The sequence below is a fragment of the Hibiscus syriacus genome, unplaced genomic scaffold (assembly GCF_006381635.1).
Source record: "Hibiscus syriacus cultivar Baekdansim isolate YM2019G1 unplaced genomic scaffold, ASM638163v2 tig00111941_pilon, whole genome shotgun sequence".
NCBI lineage: Eukaryota > Viridiplantae > Streptophyta > Magnoliopsida > Malvales > Malvaceae > Hibiscus > Hibiscus syriacus.
Window position 1 is genome coordinate 1,050,954 of NW_024063217.1, and position 20,577 is coordinate 1,071,530.

Genomic DNA, 20,577 nt, shown 5'->3' on the forward strand with positions numbered 1-20,577 from the left:
AAATTGTCCTACCGCTGTATTCCTATGGGAAGCTATTTACTCTTTATCTGGTCTGCATTTTACTGCCTGCTCATGGGTCACTTTCTTGGCGAGGGCTAGCTCTTCCTGGAAAGGTAAATCCTTGCTTTCTATGGTTATGAAGCTTGCTCTGAATGCTCTTGTTTACACACTTTGGGAGGAAGGGAACAAAAGACTGTTCCAAGGTCGAACCAGGTCTGTCTAAGGTATACTAAAGGCTATCAAAGACATTGTTAGTCTTCATCTAAGGGGTAGGAATTTTAACATAATAGATAGTGTGAATATTACTCTCTGCAATCATTGGAATATAGGTGATCATTGATTCTTTTTTTATGTATCGAACTGTTCTGAACATTGATTGTATTTTGTAGTAGGCTCTGCTATTTGGATAATAAAAATCTGAATTATTCAAAAAAAAAAAAAAAATCTAAGGAGTTGAACCTATTTAAGAATTTGAAATTTTCATGGGGTCATTGCCCCTTGTCTCTCTCGGTCTATCCCGGTTAACAGTGTTCTTGGATTCAAGGGTTGGATATTCTCAACATGTAAAGAACCAATCTGCTGAAGTTGGACCGTGCCCTGGCACTTCTGTTTCCATTGCTGTGAAGCTCTCTCAAGTTCTTATCTTAGAAATTTTTTATTTTTGTTTATATGATATGTACAGTTTTCACGTTAATGGGTTAGGTAATTTCTTAAAGCACCTTTAGTTGTTGACCATCATTTCTAATTTCTAAAATGCATAACTTGAAAATCGTTTTTTCCTTTTATAGGAATTTTTGAAAAAACTTATTTTTTCATTATTATGTTCTAATCTTTTTGACGCAACATGGGATCAAATCTTTGGAAATCTATAATGGACACTGCATTAATGTCATATGATAGCAAGGACGGGCCACACACTCATAGGAAGAACAAATTAATGCATTTATTTTTAAACCAAATTCGTTCTTTGTACCAGTTTAGACTTGACATGGACAAAGAGCTGATAAAGTAGACTATGATTTTGAACTAGAGCTTCACTTGATCCAACAGATGTTTCCCATTAATTTTCCTGCTTAGCCTCAGTGTCAGGAACTCCTCAAGTAGCATAGTCTTGTACAGTGCTTTGTTTCTTTTCACAAGATCTGGCAATGGACCAATTCGAGTACTATTTTTCGGGATGTGAAACGCTGCAATTGACAGCCGCTCTTTCTCCTGATTCACCACAGCTTTAGGTTCTACGCTTTTGTATTCTCCATTGCTTATAATCTGCTATTTAGTCTTTGATTAGGCATGTTATATATACAATCCATCATGTCTAAGTTATGTAGCTTCAAGTATTGTTATATTACCTCGATCATGTCTCCGATATTGACTATCAATGCACCGGGGATGGGTTTAACTGGCACCCATTTCTCATTTTTCTTGATTTGTAATCCTTCCACCTCATTCACTTGAACAGTAGCGTTAAGGCTCTAGCATCAGAGTGTGGAGATGCACCAAGAAACTTGCTTGCCTCTGCACACGGTGGATAATAGTCCATTCTTATTCCTTGTGTTACATCCTTGAAGAAGTTCGAAAACTTCTCGAGGTCGGTCTCCAGGTTCTTGGCAATAAGCTTCACAAGCTCATGCAACTCCATTGAGTACTTCTCCAAGGTTGCCCTGAAAACAGCTCAAGTTACAGACACCCTATTATGGTCCTGAAGTTTGAAGGATTTCGTTATCGAGTGTACCTGAATGAAGGAGGATTGTTCGGCCAGAATCTCATATTCCTCAAGGGCACAGGCAGGGGAAAAACAAAAAGCACGTCGTTCCAATCAAGCTTCTGGTCTTTAGACATTACCAAGGTTTGACCGTAACCTTCAATCTCATTTGGTATCTGTGCACACTTTGTCTTTTCCTCCAAAGGCAATTTGAAGAATTCTTGTGTGTCAATCTTCATTTTCTCAATCACTTCATCTGGTACCCCATGATTGACCAACTGTTTCAACAACAATAAAGATGAACTATTGAGTTCATTGACGTAAAAAATTACTCTTTATTGAGAGTTGTGATTAGATTACGTACCTGGAAGAAACCCCAGTGTTTGCAAGCCAAATGGAGTTTTTTCAGTTTATCATGGTGATCTAGTTTGCACATGTCAATCACAGGAATCTAAAGCTACATCGAGTTTAACCTCTGGTCTGATATATCTGGACGGGATATGCTTCAGGTTCTTGGATGCAAGAGCTTGGACATTCTCAACAGGTAAAGAACCACCCATTCCTCTGCTCTCCACCTTTGTGTCCATTTCTGTAAAGCTGTCAGTTTCTGATCTGAGAAAAAAATGTTGATTTCTGTTTATATGCCAAGTACTCAGAAAACATTGACGTGTTATTTGCATTTAGTAATTTCTAACCTACCTAATCAGTTTGTCCTTTTTTACTACAATTATTTGCAAGTTTTAGCATGTATGTCCCTCATCTGTACATTATACAAATGGATCTCCATTAGTGCTAGCCAATGCAAGCAGCTCCTCTTACTGCAAGTTCTCAACCCTTGCAATTGTCTTACCCTACATTACAACCTCCACCACCTAATACAAGCGCCGATTTAAGGAAAAAATATCCTCGAACCTGAAAACGATTTCGACTGAACTAATAGAGGAGATCCCAAACTCTCTTGAAGTGCAGTTGGTGCATTACACATGTCACGATTACAAATTTTCAATGCCTGATATTTCTCCTATGCTTGTCGGGCTGGTGATCCAGATGATAGGCATTCTACACATGGTATACAGTTTTCTTTGGTGATAATCTCATTAGTTGGTCGTCTTCCAAACAGCGAGTACTTGCCTGTTCGAGCACCGAGTCGGAAAACCTTCGTCTTAACAGCTGATTTCTCAGATGAACTGAAGAAAAGTTGTTGATTAAATTGCAAGACTCGAAAAATCAATTTTTTTCTTCCAATTTTGAGTCATTCAAGTCAACTCGAATTATCAATTCAGTTTTCGAGTTCGATTCGAGTTGAAATTTTAGAATTTCGAGTTACACGAAAAATAAAAAAATTGACTAAGTATTTTAACGGTTTTACGATTTAGTCACTGATTTCATTATTCATTCAATTTCTCTTTCAATTTAAGTCTACTTTTACCAAATTTGAACTATATGCTCTTAAACCATCGTATTCCTCTTTTTGATAACATATTTTCTATTTTTCAATTTATTCTCTCAATTTTTCACAATTTTCTTATTTCTTCAATTTATGCTTTATTTTAAGACTCATTTTTACCAAATTTGAACCACATACTCATATATTACAATAGAATAACTTTGTAACTTCGTTCTTACTTTTTCACTAAAAATTTACTCTCTTTTTATTTAGTCCCTTAATTTTGCTTTTTACTCAATTTGATCTTTTGACTACAATTGTTTACAAATTTTTTCTTCTCATCAATTCCTGTAACTCTTTTATACTCTCATCAATATTTTACTATCAAAATACTTTCTTTAAAATATAATATTATGAATATATTTTATAATTTTAGATTGTATTTGATATATTCAATAAAGTTATAATGTGAAAAGAATATAAAATATATAGAAACTCGGATAACTCGACTCGAATAGAAAAAATTTAAAGTTAAATCGTAAAATACTACTCATCAACTCAAAAAAATTTTGACTCGACTCGATCCGATTGAACGCTAACCCCTAAATTTACATATAAAAAATATTTATTTTAATTTACATGGTTATCTCGAGAAAAGAGTCAATTCAGTAATCAGTACAAAGTAAGATTGATGCATCAATGTTAACTATGTGGCAAACTTGGACACATGATTTGTTGTTGTTGGCACAAGTTTGATCAAAACTTCAAAGGAGTTGCCTCAAAACATTTATACTAGTGATATGCAAGCCAATGTGTGTAAATATACAACTGAGGCTAATGAATCGTGCTATAACCCTTTTGTGAGCTCGATTGTAGATCTTGTTGTCTCTACTGAAAAAGCCATAAAGGAAACTACTCAGGTTAATGCTCTCATTGCTCATGGTGTCTTAAATGTCTCAGATAAGTGATTCTTTGATTCTGGAGCTACGCATCATGTTATAAACGTCCATCTTGCAGGGTCATCTTCAAGACAGTGTTCGAGTACATGTAGAGTGTTTCTCGGTGATGGCTCTATCTTGCAAATCTCTCATATGGGTAAAGCAGTTTTATCTACTAAGAATTGTGACTTGAAACTTGATCATGTGTTACAGTTGCCTCAGATTACTCGGAACTTACTGTCAGTATCTAGGTTTACACATGATAATAATGTGTATCTTGAGTTTCACTATGATAAATGTTTTGTGAAGGATGGGCAAATTGGTGTTTCAACTAGAATGTAAACTTGAATGTCATGTGTAAATTAAAATATTCAAAAATTAAATAAAAAAAAATCTTGAAACGTTCAAACCAATTTATTCACTTTATCTTTTTTATCAGAAACCTGAAAAGAATCATCTTAGGATTTTTATCAAAAATCATAATAATTAATATCAGACAAAATAATTATATAACATTTCTTTCCGGTCATATACTTTTCAGAACTCTTTCACGTTTCATTTCCATAGCTCAAAGTATATTTAAAAGAATGCAAGGTATGTAAGTTAGACGAGTGCGCACAATAAGCACTTCAGTGCTATCATCAAATCAGACTATGCACTCCAAATGCAATCATATATATAATCTGCACCAACGGTGCTACACATAATGTACACCGATGTACCAAACCAGAATCATATTCACTCCACCTCATGGCATGACAATTGTATCTAAGACTCTCAATGCAACATACAATGGACTCCCAAATCATTTCAAGTTCATTTTATAGTCATTATTTTGTTATTAGAATCATTTTTAATTCATCGTCATAAAACAAAAATTTGGGCAGTTCATACTCTAAATCATTCATAAACTTTATACAAATATTATGGAATTAACTCATAATTTAAAACGTAAATCATATTTTTTTTAAAATAAAATAATATGAGGTTGACTTATCACAAGTCGTATTCGATCAGAATAAATAAATAAATTGCACTCACCTTTGCCTCACTACTGAACCTTATGCGATATTATTTATTCGCGTGATGTTTCCTTTCCGTTCAGATCGCTTGGATCACTAAGTTTATCTTGGTCTACAATATCATAATAATAACACAATATTCGACTATATGTTAGTATCACACTAACATAATCTAAATTTAATAATATAAAAAAATGGTTGTCCCTTGTTCCCATATGTAATGGGGTAAGGGGGAGGTAAGATAATAGGCTGCCCTCCCCAACACTAGGTTGAGAGCAGCTTCCGTAGGAGACCTCCAAATTATGAAATGCCCTCCATAGGACTCGATCCCACGACCTCAAGGTTAAGAACATTGTGCTCTACCAACTGAGCTGGATGGTCATTTCTAAATTTAATAATATAAAAAGTATATAAAATAAAAACCGATACTAAATCGATTTCATACTAAATCATATTCCAACATAATTTCAAACTTTTCAAAATATTCATTCAATTCCAAAATAATTTCAAACTTTTTCCAATTCCACAATCAAGCCACTAATTATGAATTCTTTCTAAAATTCACCTTAACTTTTCCATTAACTTCACAATAGCCCTTCACCATTATGATCAGTTCACCTTAATTACTAAAATTTCCAGTACCTTAATAAATTTCTCAAATCAATACTTTCACTTTTAATAAGCTTGAAATCCAGTCCCTATAATATCCAGACCTTTCGAATTCAACCCCAACCTTTATAACTTGCAATTTAATCCAAATTCAAATAATTAAACCCAAAATCAGCATTACAAATTCTTGTTCAAAATAATACCAACATATTTCCAAACTCACAAACAAGTCCCTAAAGCTTTAGGACTTTCCGCATTCCACCATTAAAATTAACCAAACTTGAAATTTGGTTTCAACCAAGTTTCTAACTTAAAATTCCAGCATATCAATGTTAGAAGTTAACATTAAACACCTCAAATATCACATTCTTGCAATAATATCCCACAATTCTCAAAACTTGGAAATTAACCCTTTTCCTAAATCAAGATTCCAAATTGACTCAAATTAATCTACAAATCACATAAAATACTTCTAATAGCAATTATAGACCATAGGAAATTTTTCAATATTTTCCTCCAATTTATCCCTATGGTCGAATGCTTATTACTACCTAAGGTAGACTTTTTGTTCAATTCCAAGCATGAATTCAACCTCATATGATCAAATTCATGCATTTTCAATCATCAAAACATCAAATTGAATCAAAATCCAATAATTCATTATAAACCCTAAGTTGGCCGAACCTCATACAAGCATGTATAAACAATTTCAATCATCTTACAAGCCTTAGAATTAATCACCAACCTTAAAAACATAATAATCTTTAATCAATTCTTCAAAATCACCAAACCCTACACAAACCCTAATCACCAAATATCAACACACAAGCATCTTCACCATGCAATTTATATACCAATAGGTAGAGAATTTCATGTAGATTAATTCTCTATCTAATAGCAATCCAAAAATGAAATTCTTACCTTAGCAAGCTTTGAAGTTTCAGCCAAGAGAGAGTTGAAGCTGAAAATTTTTCTCTTCTTGATTATTGTAGTATAATTTAATAAGACACTTGTCTTAATTTAAAATTCAATTATTGAGAAATTCCATTTTTACCATTAATTAATCTTGAAAATCACCAAATTCCATTTCCATATTCTCTATTAAAATATTTCATAGTCAAAGATGAATCAACTTAGCTTTTACTTTTTACTATGGCCATAAAATTTTTGAAAATTGCATTTTAGTCATTAAATCTTCCATTGTTTGGCCAAATCTGAAAAATTACACTAATATGTGCTAAATTTCTCAAATCTATACCTTGATGTTTAAATCTCGAAATGAAGCTCCTTGCTTAGCCACACTCCTTTCCTTGGCGATTTGGGAGAGACCTCACTTTTCTTTAGCTAGAAATGAACCAAGACTTTGAATCATCAAACCAAAGTTGATGGATGGGTTTAGGATGCAAATGGAGTTTAAAAGAAGTATGAAATGGTTCAAAAGACTCACCTTTAGCTATGGCACTTGGAGGAGAAATGAGAGAAGGAAAGAAGAAAATAGAGAGAAGATGGAGATGAAAGAGAAAAAAACTCACATCTTTTAAAAAATGGGTTAATTATGCTTTTGATCCTTTCTCATCTTCCTACCATTTAAAAAATATTCTTTTGATGGCTAATTGGGTCCAATTCTATCTCAATTAAGCCCAATGACTTAAATTATGAAATCTACGGAGTCCACAAACCTCTTGGGTAAACCCGAAACTATTAGCCTAGAATTTGGGGTGTTAAATTGGTTCTCGGGAGAATTATAGAAAATGTTGTAAACGAAGATTTTGACAGTATCTTTAATTGTTTTTCATGATAAATTTTGGTAAGAAAACCTCGTAAATCCCTCGTAATTTCAAATTTGACAAAATAATCTTTATTATAAAATATTATAGGATACTCACTTTAAAAAATAACTAAGATTATATACATCATTTGGAACAGACATGCATATAATGCATATTTACTTTCTTTTTTTGTTTGGATAAAATTCATATAACTTATACATAGTATAAGGTGACAAACCAAAAAAAAAACAATAATCTCATACAGTTATTCTTATTATTTTTTATGATATTTAGATAAAAATTCCGCTATAAAAAGAATCAAATTTTCCTGAGTCATAACTTGAGATAGCATTACAGCAATCGAACTAATGGTGCAGAGCACAGTTGAACTTGAGCAGTTTGGTTCTTTACCTGTTGAGAATGTCCAATCTCTTGCATCCAAGAACATCCCACCCAGATAAATCCGACCAGAGGTTGAATCCGATGAGGTTTCCACAGATGAATCCCTGCTGAGTCCTGTAATTGACATGAGCAAGCTAGACCATGATGATGAACAGAAAAAACTCCATTTCGCTTGCAAACACTGGGGTTTCTTCCAGGTACCTAATCTAATCACAACTCTCAATTCACAGTAACTTTTTTTTCACTACCTAAATGGACTTGGTAGTTCAGTTTTATTTGATGGGTGCAACAGTTAATCAATCATGGGGTAGCAGATGAAGTGATTGAGCAAATGAAGACCGACGCACAAGAGTTCTTCAACTTGCCTTTGGAGAAGAAGATGGCTTTTGCACAGATACCGAATCACATCGAAGGCTATGGCCAAGCCTTTATTGTAGCAGAAGACCAGAAGCTTGATTGGGGCGACATGATCTTCCTTTTTGGCCTGCCTGTGCCCTTAAGAAATAAGAGATTCTGGCTGACCAATCCTCCTTCACTCAGGTAAAATCAGCGATGATCCTTCAACTTCATAACCATTATCGGGTGTCTGTGACTGTAAAGCTGCTTTCAGGCCAACCTTGGAGAAGTACTCAATGGAGTTGCATAACGTTATGATTCAACTCATGAAGCTTATTGCCAAGAACCTGGGAACAGATCCTGAGAAGCTTTTAAGCTTCTTTGAGGATGAAATACAAGGAATAAAATTGAACTATTATCTACCATGTCCAGAGGCAAGCAAGGTTCTTGGTGCATCACCTCACTCTGATACTACAGCCTTAACACTCTTGCTTCAAGTCAATGAAGTTGAAGGATTGCAGTTCAATAGAAACCAGAAATGGGTACCTGTTAAACCCATCCCAAACGCATTCATCATCAATATCGGAGACGTGCTTGAGGTAATATAACAAATATTTCAAGCTACATAGTCTAAGACTTGATGAATCGTATACGTAATGTTATATAAATGCAGATTCTGAGCAATGGAGAATACAAAAATGTAGTACATAGAGCTGTGGTAAATCCGGAGAAAGAGAGGCTGTCGATTGCATCATTTCACTGTCAAAAAATGGGAACCCAGATTGGTCCTTTGGAAGATCTTGTTCAGACGAACAAGGCACTGTATAGGACTCTACCAATTGAGGAGTTCCAGAGGTTGAAGATGACCAGCAAACTTGATGGGAAATTTATGATAAATAAAGTGAAGCTCTAGTACGGAATCTTAGTCAAGTTTATCACATCTTTGTCCATGCTAAATACTTGAATAAAGACAGATTCTGAAAAAAGCAGTCAAATTCTCGGTCAATAACACTCGGTACGAAGAAGAAAACAGAGAAAATCTAGTTATATTGATCGAGAATTTCAGCCATTGTTGGGTGAAAAAGTAATGGTTTGTTGATATTGTTCTCTGGATTAGTTACTGGAATTATCTAAATGTTATTGTACAATCTGTTCTTGATGACGTTGCCATGTGAGAACCTTCTTAGATGATTTACCTGTTGTGGAAGACGGCTATCGGATAGAACAAAATCACAATTGATAATTTGAAAGAATAAAAATGAAAATAAAGAAGACACAAATTTTACGTGGAAAATCCCTAAATAATATATGGTAAAAACCACGGGCAACGGTAGAAGAATTTCACTATGAGAAAATAAGAATTACAACTTCTCTCGATCTACCAAGGAGAAAACAATGATAATTCTCTCTTGATAAAAAGGAGAAAACAACTCTCAAGAAACTCTCTAAATTCTCTCTAGTATTGTAAGAAAGCGAGAATGCTTGGATGCTTTTGAAGCTAAATTAGCTAGGGTATTTATAGTTGAAGCTTAAGGACTAATTTGTAAATATCCTAAATTATAATGGCTAAAATTAGGTTCTACCATTGTTGAAAAAATCAACAATTGTGTACTGCTTTTTGACAATTGTATTCGATGGATTAATTAAATCCAACTTTCCACCGAAAGTTGGTTTAATTTTCAACAATCTCTCACTTGAAGATTTGATTGAAACAATCATATCTTCACACCATTCTTTCTACCTTATACCATCATGTTGCTTACGTTTCTGACAGGCCACAAGAGGATCGACACCAAGTAAATTTATCGGTATTGATCGTCTTCGTCATGAAATCTGCTATATTGTCTTTGGTATGTATCTTCTGCATATCTATCGTCCCTTCTTCCACCTTTTCACGAATGAAATGGTACTGAACTCGTATGTGCTTTGTCCTTGAATAAAATGCTGGATTCCTTGCTAGATGTAAGGCGCTTTGACTGTCACAAAACAGAGAGACATACTCTTGATTGTGCCCAAACTCCTCCAATAGCATCTTCAACCAAATTGCTTCTTTACTGGCTTGTGTAGCTACTACATTTTCTGCTTATGTTGTGGATGTAGCCACAACTGACTGCAATTTTGAAACCCAGCTTACAGCTCCACCAGCAATTTTGAACACATATCCTGTAGTAGATTTGCTTTTATCCAAATCCCCTGCATAGTTAGAATCTACATACCCATTGATTAGTAAATTTGATCCTCCATACATAATGCAACATTTGAGGTCCTTTTGATGTATCTCAGGATACTCTTTACTGTATTCCAATGCTCTTTGCTTGGATTCGCCATATACTGACTAACCACTGCTTGTGCAATGTCTGGTCTTGTGTATATCATAGCGAACATTAAACTTCCCACTGTTAATGCATACGATACTCGAGACATCTCCATCATCTCTTCTTCACTGATAGGACTCATACTGGAGGATAATTTAAAGTTAATAGGAAGAGGGGTAGAAATTGGCTTACAATCTTGCATGCTGAATCGTGACAAGATATTCTTCAAGTAATTCTTTTATGAAAGCCAAATCTTCCTATTACTTCTGTCTCGGTGAATTTGCATCCCTAGAATCTTGTTTGCTGATCCCAAGTCCTTCATTTCAAATTCCCTAGCCAGTTGTGCCTTCAATTCTTCAATATGATCTTTGTTGGGTCCTGCAACCAATATGTCATCCACATACAACAGCAATATAACAAAATCGTTATCATCATACCTCTTGAAATAAGCACAAGGATCTGCATTAAGTCTGTTATATCCAAGGCACATAATGAAGGAATCAAATCTCTTATACCAACACCTCGGCGCCTGCTTTAGACCGTACAAAGATTTGTTCAACCTGCAAACCAAGTTCTTCTTTTCTCTTTCTTCAAAACCTTCAGGCTGGAGCATGTAAATCTCTTCTTCAAGATTTCCATGAAGAAAAGTTGTTTTAACATCTAGCTGCTTTAGATGTAAGTTCAATGTAGCACACATTGCCAAAACTACTCGAACTGTTGTTAGTCGAACCACAAGAGAAAATATTTCATTGAAATCAATACCTTCTTTTTGAGCATATCCTTTGACCACCAATCTTGCATGATACCTCTCCACTTGATCGTCACCATTTCGCTTGATTTTGAAGACCCATCATCCACAATTAAGCATCTGCGCTGTTTATTGCCTCTTGGTATGTTGATGGCTCACCGTCCTCTATTAAAAGGCAGTAAGCAATATTACATTCTATAACATAATCTGAGTTTCAATTGGGACGTCTTCTTACACGATCTGATTGACGAGTTGTTGGAGCTTAAGAACTCTCTAGTTCTTGTTCATCATGTGCTGGTTCTGCTTCAGAAGAATCTCCTTGTTCAACCTCCTTTTCCACATATATCTATGTAGTCTCTGACTTTTTAGCGCTATCATCATCTTCTTTTCTTTGTAGTTTATCTTCTACAAAGATAACATCCATACTGATGATAACTTTGCGGGCAGTGGGATCCCACAAGCGATACCCCTTTACACCATCAGCATACCCCAAGAATTTTCATTTCCTGGATTTTGGATCCAGCTTTGAAATTTTTTGGGAGTTGTACATCACGTACACAATACTTCGAAATACATGGAGGTTTGAATAATCAGCTGGTTTACCAGTCCACATCTCCATTGGTGTCTTCAGCTCTATTGCAGTTGATGGAGCTCGATTCACCAAATAACAAGCGGTATTGACTGCTTATGCCCACAATGATTTTTCTAGGCCTGCATCCCTCAACATTGCTCTTGTTCTTTATAACAAGGTTCTGTTCATCCGCTCTGCCACTCCATTTTGTTAAGGAGTGTTCGCCACTGTGAACTGCCTTTTGATGCCTTATTTCTTGCAAAAGTCATCAAATTCTCTACTTGTGTATTCTCCTCCATTATCTGTTCTGAAACACTTGATATTATTTCCAGAATCAAGTTCCACCCTCGCTTTGAAGTTTTTGAAAGTTGAAGACATGTCTGACTTCTTTTTAATAGGGTACACCCAACATCTCCTGGAGTAGTCATCAATAAATGAGACAAAATATTTTGCTCCGCCTAGGGATGTAACTGGTGCTTGCCATACGTCAGAGTGAACCAATTCTAGAACATTTTTGCCTATAGAATTTGATGTGTTGAATTTCAACCGGTGCTGCTTACTTGTTATGCAATGCTCACACAAAGGAAGTGATACCTTTGTTAAGCCTGAAAGTAGCTTTTTCTCCACAAGGACTTTCATTTCTTGTTCTGACATGTGTCCAAGTTTTTGATGCCATAGCATTGCAGAATCTGAACTACATGAGGCAACAGAGGCTTCTGCTTCTAGCAAAGTTTCTCCCTTCAGCATGTACAAGTTTGCAGCTATCTTTTCTCCTTTCAACACCACAAGCGCTCCACGGAACACCTTCATGATTCCTTTCCGTGTTTCAATCTTGCTTTCATTATTATCCAACAATCCGTGGGATAATAAATTTTTCTTCAGGCCTTTCACGTGCCGCACATCTCGAACAACTTTAATTGTTCCATCATACATCTTCAATTTGATGGTTCCCACGCCAACGATCTCCAAGGCATGATCATTGCAACTATACACGGATCCTCCTGAGATAGGTTCATAATGATGGAACCATTCTCTTCTTGAGGTCATGTGATATGTTGCTCCCGAATCAATGAGCCATATGTCTGCATATTTCTTTTTACCTTCCACGGTGGTTGATGCTTCACAGCATAGATCATCTCCATCATCTGAAGTGTTTGCGGTATTGCCTTGTGGATTGGAGTTTTTATTTATACTCCAACAATCCTTCTTCAAGTGACCCTTCTTTCCACAGTTGTAGCATTTTAAATTCTTCTTGCTTCTCGACTTTGATCTACCATGTTTGTGACTGCTGCTTTGGCCACGTTCTGTTGATCTCCCTCTCATCGTTGTCAACGCTTCTGCTTGTTGCAGATTTACTTTTCTATCTTCCTTGTTCTTGCACCGATTTTCTTCTTATTGAACAACAGCTGCAATGTCATCGAAGACTAGACTGGTGACATTACTGTTTGTCAAGTTGATGATGAGTTGATCATACGAATCCGGTAAACTTTGAAGTCGAAGTTCAGCACGTTCTTGTTCTCCTATTGTACATCTTAAGGATGTAAGCTGAGAAAATAACGTGTTCAGTGTGTTTAAGTGCTCCGTCACCGAAGTATATTCTGATATCCGGAGAGTATACAATTTCCTCTTAAGGAAAATTTTATTGTGCAACGATGTGACCTCGTACAATTTGGTGAGATGATCCCATATCTCCTTAGTTGTCTTCTTCTCCTCGATGCTTGACAATACTTCATCTGCTAATGCTAGATGAAAGTTTACCATAGCATTCCCGTCCATTTCGATCCATTTGTTGTCATCTGTGAAATTCACTGGCCTTTCACTGATAGCTGCTAGACAACCGTCTTTCCTCAGGATATCCTTCATCTTCAATTTCCACAATGAGAAATTTCTCCCTTTGAATTTTTCAATATCAAATTTCGTTGCCATAGCTTCTTTTACGGATAGCTCCCACTATTTCACTATCATGAATAGTTTTTTGGAACCTTCAAAGAATGGGTAATACCTTCTTACTTTCTTTTGTTGGAGGATCCACCTTTTGGTGGCAACCACAAAGACAATAAGCAGATATTACACACTCTAATCTGGCTCGGATACCAATTGTTGCGAAAGACGACTATCGGATAGAGCAAAATCGTAACTGATAATTTGAGAGAATAAAAATGAAAATAAAGAAGACACAAATTTTACGTGAAAACCCCCTAAATAATATAGGGTAAAAACCACGGGCAACGGTAGAAGAATTTCACTATGAGAAAATAGGAATTACAACTTCTCTCGATCTACCAAGGAGAAAACAATGATAATTCTCTCTTGATAAAAAGGAGAAAACAACTCTCAAGAAACTCTCTAAATTCTCTCTAGTATTGTAAGAAAGCTAGAATGCTTTGGGATGATTTTGAAGCTAAATGAGCTAGGGTATTTATAGTTGAAGCTTAAGGACTAATTTGTAAATGCCCTAAATTATAATGGCTAAAATTGAGGTTCTACCATTGTTGAAAAAAATCAACAATTGTGTACTGCTTTTTGATAATTGTATTCGGTGGATTAATTAAATCCAACTTTCCACCGAAAGTTGGTTAAATTTTCAACATTACCTATATATTATGTGCTACAAAGATCGAGTGTCCCGGAAAAAAAACCAATGGACAATATTAAGTTATTAACTGCAAATCCAACATATGCATTAAATGAAAGGTATATACATGCACTTGCAATGCGTAGGGTTACGGAATTGTTGTTACTCCTCAAGGTCTCGAGTTCGAACACCATATATACATGGGTGTATGAGCATTCAATATCAACCAAAATATTATGTTTCTTGTTACGAAATATGGAAGATAATGACAAACAATCGATCACAAATTAAGCAGAAAAAAAGAACACCTAGACTTGTGTTGAAAAACCTTGACAGCTGATTTCGCAAACGAACTGAAGAAAAGTTGTTGATTAGATGCAAAAGCTCAAACCAGTTTTCTTATCTCCCCTTCACGGGCTTCGGTTTCTTAACATATTATCAGATCCCAACAATCCATTTCCTTCAAGAACGTTAATGTAACGTTGATTGTCAAACTTCGCCGGAGTAAAAAGATCGACATATGGACCGTAGGACTCTTCAAAAACTTCGATATCAGTTGTACTTGTCATACTTTTCTTCCATGTTCATGTCGTAAGATCTTTGTCTGAAACTTAAACATCTAGCCTTCCCAAGTGTATGGCTACCTGTTCATATCATTCATCAAAGAATTGAGCTTAAGGTTGTGTTATAACATACATACGTATATGTGAATGATCATGAACTCTATTAAGCCATCTTCCGTTCCAAATTTATAACCCGGGAATACAGATAAAAGAAATCTGACCATGACAAAGCATTTCTGAAAATGCAGGCGAAGAAGCGAAGTGACCATTCGAGGATCTTTGAGCACTGCAATCTCAACATTCCTGCTAGCAATCTCTTCTGCCAAGGGACATGTTTCTTTGTAATAGTCAAGATACAATAGTCCATCTTCAACGAAGCTCGATGTAATTTTAACCGCATTAAAAACTGATAAGTTATAATTATATACATCTTTTTATGTTTAATTCCTCTATATCCTTATTATAATTTAAACTTAATTATGGAAATTATGTTTGTTTTAATCTAGGATGTGAAATATGGATGCAATGGTGGAAATCGGCTTTAAAACGTATTGTTTTAGCTTTTTATGTGAGAATCAAGTCTTTTTTGGAAGAATTTGGAATTGAGCAGAAGACTCTTTGATAAGGCATGACCTCGTCTTGTGAAGAACACACGGCTGATTTCTTATGTGAAACTGAGCATAAGACTATTTTCAATAAGGCGTGACCACGCATTATGACTTACATGTGATTGTTGTCTGTTACGAAGAGTCCAACTTTTTGGAAGCAAATTCGGGATGAAACTCAATTTAATGGATATTTCCATTATTTTGAAAATATCTAGCCAAAAATCAATATTCTTTTCTATTATGACTTTATTTATTTTGGGGTTCCTTTATTTTTCGAGAAAATAACTTCAGTGACCAAAAATGCCTTATAATATACAATTTTAACCAACTTTTTTTGGATTTGCCAAAATGACCAACTAAATCGCAACGCGATCTCCGGTATCGCAAATCAGTTTCCAAATTCGCAACGCGATTCTGACTATCGCGTTGCGAATACGTAAATTGCAATGTGAATACGTAAATCGCAATGCGAATACGTAAATCGCAATGCGAATACGTAAATCACAATGCGAATATGTAAATCGCAACGCGAATCTGACTATCGCAATGCGATTTACATAGCGCCATTCGTATCCAACGTGTATTTTTTTTTCAAATTCCAAACACGAATATATTAATATATCAGAACACTGAACCGTCTATAGTATATCCCGTAATCGTAACTCATAACCTAAAACCCTAAATCACAAATCAATCTCATCTCCATCTCTCACTCTCTAAGACGACATCCATCCCCATCTCTGACGAAATCAGTCCCCATCTCCGACGATATCAGTCTCCATCTCCGGCGAAATCATTCACGGTCAGAAATGGAAAATCAACCACCGAGGGTTAGTTTTTTTAATTATTTTTATTTTGAAAATTTTACATTATTATTAGGTTTTTCATATTGAAATTGATGATAAGTTTACTGGTGTTTTCAATAATAGATTAACCATTTCACTTAGATTGCTTATTATATTCATTCGAGTGCTGCCAATACTGCTAAACTGTTTAGTCTTTAACCCTGTGAAGTTAGTATTTGTCTTTGTTTTGTCTTTTGGTTGAAGTAATGCAATCTATTCAAGTTTCTTTCAATTTTAGTATTTGAAACCAAGAATGACTATCGCAATGCGATTCTGTCGTTGCGATTTTCATTTCGCGTTGCGATTCTTGCGTTGCGATAGTCAAATTCGCGTTGCGATAGTCATTTTCGTGTTGCGATTTAAAGTTTCAGAAACTATTCTTCTTCTGCAAATTGAAACTTGAATGAATTGCATTACTTCAACCAAAAAACAAAGACAAATACTAAATTCACAGTGTTGCAAATTTAAGTTTGAAGAATAAACTACTACTCTTTATGTTTATTGTTCTTGTTATATCTTCACAGTGTAGTTTTTGGTATATCTAAATTGGTATGTTTATTATTTTTGCAGAACTTTTATTCGGCTCAATTGACCTTAAGAAATAAAGTAAGCCTGGCCAAAACAATTGCGTCGAAGCTTTCACCTGCACAAAGAAAAATATTTGAGGATACTTGCTTCGAACCATGGCTGAAAGTACAACATCCGGGTGGAGATGCTATGTTGACCCATCTGTTTCTTCAAACCATGACTAGCGATCTACCAGAGACTATACAACGTCGTGATGAAGAGATATGGTTTGATTTTCCACCGGCTTATACGTGTTTTGGGCGGGAGGAGTTTTGCTTAATCACCGGTCTACGCTTCGGACACGATGATGTAGATCGGTACACTAGACATATTACCCGCCTATCATGGTTTTCCCGGGTTTTCCCTGAGCTGTCAACGGAGAAGTCGAATTAACACGTAGAAGACTTAACGAGATTATTGAATAAGAAATATGGTTTTACTCGGATGGATGATGTCGATGTTGTCTGAGTATGCCTTCTAATACTTTTGCAAGCCGGCTTTTTAGGCAGAGAGGCCCGACAACCTATTCCTAATGATCTAATTAAATTGGTAGAGGACCTAAATGCATGGAACATGTTTCCGTGGGGTTCGTATCTATGAAAAGCTACATGGAATAAGTTGTCGTCTGCCTTTGATGATCAGAAAAGTTTGCGTTGTGATGGTTCCAAATACACTTTGTCAGGCTTTATTTGGGCCTTTAAGGTAATAATTTTTATATAATGTTTCCAAAATTAAAATTAATTCTTTAACAATTACTAATGTTTGTTATTATATTGTTTGTAGATTTGGATATTTGAGGCCTTTCCCGCCATGCACACATATGCATTAAAAACTTCTAATGATATTCCTAGGGCTATTTCCTGGAAGAGGAAACAGTCCTTGCAGCAATGGGAAGATTTACTACCGTATACTATAATAAATAATGTAAGTTAACACAAATACTACCATATGTTTATAAACAAGTTATTACTAGTACACGTTTAACTTTGTTTAAGCTTTTATATTGTTAGGAGGCCAACACTCCATTACAGAGGCTAACACCCACGGAAGCTGAGATTGCCACTGATTGGTGGCAAGCTAGTAAGCATTTTTTTGATGGCACGGATGATGAGCAGCCACCACTTTGAGAGCCATCACCTCACCCAGAGCCATCACCTGATCGACCCGAATATACACCTCCACAACGAGAGTCATCACCTATTCTGTCACATCATCGAGCCTCTTCTCCACCATCACCTCATGATAACGGCAAAGATGCCACGACGTTTATCTCCCGTTCTCCACCTCCACGGGATGAGTTAGGGGAGTTACGTAATGAGGTCAATGCCTTGCGTGAGGAGGTCGGTACTTTACGCGATGACAATGGTGCATGGCGTGTTGAGGTATCTACTGTACGTGGTGAGGTAGCAGCTCTACGTGAGATTGTAGCATCGTTGCAGAACGAGGTTCATACTCTATGCAACGAGGTAAGTTTAATATTTTTCATATTTAACTTGATGATAAATTTACTCGTAATTTTACTTAGATTGCTTAGTAAATTCATTCGATTGGTATTTGTTTTTGGTTGTCTTTTGGTTGAAGTAATGCAATCTATTCAAGTTTCAATTTACAGAAGAAGAATAGTTTACTATCGCAATGCGAAAATGACTATCGCAACGAGAGAATCGCAATGCGAAATGAAAATCGCAACAACAAAATTGCAACGCGAAAATGACTATCGCAATGCGAAAATGACTATCGCAATGCGAATTTGACTATCGCAACGAAAGAATCACAATGCGAAATGAAAATCACATTGTGATTCTCTCGTTGCGATAGTCAAATTCGCATTGCGATAGTCATTTTCGCGTTGCGATAGTCATTTTCGCGTTGCGATTTTAAGTTTCAGATTCTATTCTTCTTCTGCAAATTGAAACTTGAATGAATTGCATTACTTCAACCAAAAGACAAATACTAACTTCACAGTGTTGAAAATTTAAGTTTCAAGAATAAACTACTACTCTTTATGTTGTCATTGAACCTGCACTAAACCTATATGTTGTCCATTTAAATATTTATATAAGTGCTTACTTCTGGAATGTTATCTGATGCATTTTGTGAACAATGATATAATAATGACTTGGGTGAATATTTAAATATTTATATGCGTTGCGATTTTCATTTTAGCATTGCGATTCTCTCGTTGCGATTTTCATTTCGCATTGCGATTCTCTCGTTGCGATAGTCATTTCTGCGTTGCGATAGTCAATTACGCGTTGCGATAGTCATTTCCGTGTTGCGATAGTCATATTCGCGTTGCGATTTCCGCGTTGCGATAGTCAAATGAATGTCTAATAAGTGATAACAACTGAACATATCATAGCAATGTTCAAACTCAAGTTACTAATACATGCCTAACTGAAAATGTTAAAAGTTCACACATAATATACACACAATACAACGTTTGCATTTAAAAATCACCTAAGTTAACAGTCCCAAAAGGTGAAGCCGGTTGTGATTGGGATTTTGATGAGGATCCATATTTTGGTAGAGGAAAAGATGATTGTGATGGCACTGGTGATCCACATGTCAACCTTGTATGACCACTTTCCTTGCACCGACTACATGTCGATCTCTTCTTCTCTTCACCCTTAGACGGTATACGATCATGACTTTTTGGTCGGCCAGGTAGCCTTCTGTCCATTGCTGGTGGCAAAACTGTTTGTAAGTGTAGCAATCCATAGCGTATGCACTTGAATCATCTTGGTTTAGATGAAGAGCAACTTTTATAACATGGCCACACGGATAACCAGATGTTTGCCATTTCATACAACTACACGTCTTTTCATTTATATCGACAAGCCCATTTAAGTTATTATCTAGTACTTCAAACAAAGTGTTTGAACATGGTTCAACTCTCCATGACGTTGACTTCACAACACGTTTCGTTATCTTTTTTTCAGTCCATGGTGTAACATGATGTTCCTGTAAATTTAAATAAATAATACTTAGTAAAATATATGATAAGTTACGAATTTAAAGAAATAATACATGCATGGTTTCTTTTCTTGTAGTACCACTGTTGAATAGAGAATCGAAAAAACTCCATTAACCATAGTAATGGGTAATTTCCGGGAATGATGACTTAGAGCGTTGATTGATTCTGCACTATTAGACGTCATGAAACCATATCTTGCTCCAAGTTGATGTACTCTTGACCATCTTTCAAACCCGACATCTTCTAGTGTTTGAGCACACTGAGGCAAAACACGTCTTAAACAGTTTATATGTTTATTAAAATCCACTTCCCGATAAGCTTTTACAGCCTTCCAGTATGTCCATTTGTGATTTTTTATACCAGCAAACATTGATTTTAGATTTCTATACAAATGAACACCACAAAGTCCATGAAAAGCATCTGGGAAACACCTTCTAACAGCGTTGTCAATTGAGTTTGCCTTATTGGATATGATTGTCATATTGCTAATAGGACCTATGCAATCCCTAAGATACCCCATAAACCATGTCCATGAATCAGAGGTTTTAGATTTGCCAACCCCGTAAGCTATTGGCAGTATCCCATTGTTAGCATCCATGACTACTGCTAATAAGTTTACTTCAATGTATCGACCTTTTAAATG

General features: G+C 35.7%; 1 protein-coding gene and 2 pseudogenes across 1 annotated transcript; 1 reads left to right on the forward strand and 2 right to left on the reverse strand.

Annotated features, from left to right (window-relative positions):
- Positions 1-1,026: 1,026 nt before the first annotated feature.
- LOC120173160 lies at positions 1,027-1,639 on the reverse strand (annotated as a pseudogene).
- An 80-nt stretch (positions 1,640-1,719) lies between these two features.
- LOC120173161 lies at positions 1,720-2,317 on the reverse strand (annotated as a pseudogene).
- A 5,423-nt stretch (positions 2,318-7,740) lies between these two features.
- LOC120173069 (S-norcoclaurine synthase 1-like) lies at positions 7,741-9,154 on the forward strand. The gene is made up of 4 exons (XM_039180357.1): positions 7,741-8,026; positions 8,122-8,369; positions 8,440-8,764; positions 8,839-9,154. Exons 1-4 carry the CDS (start codon positions 7,955-7,957, stop codon positions 9,076-9,078), a joined length of 885 nt encoding a protein of 294 aa, XP_039036288.1. The 5' UTR covers positions 7,741-7,954; the 3' UTR covers positions 9,079-9,154.
- Positions 9,155-20,577: the final 11,423 nt, after the last annotated feature.

Excerpts from the sequence above, each read along its gene's own strand:
- LOC120173069 (XM_039180357.1), top strand. The coding sequence starts at position 7,955 with ATGAGCAAGCTAGACCATGATGATGAACAGAAAAAACTCCATTTCGCT. Across the intron at positions 8,370-8,439 it reads ACCAATCCTCCTTCACTCAG|GCCAACCTTGGAGAAGTACT; the intron begins GTAAAATCAGCG and ends AGCTGCTTTCAG. Across the intron at positions 8,765-8,838 it reads ATATCGGAGACGTGCTTGAG|ATTCTGAGCAATGGAGAATA; the intron begins GTAATATAACAA and ends ATATAAATGCAG.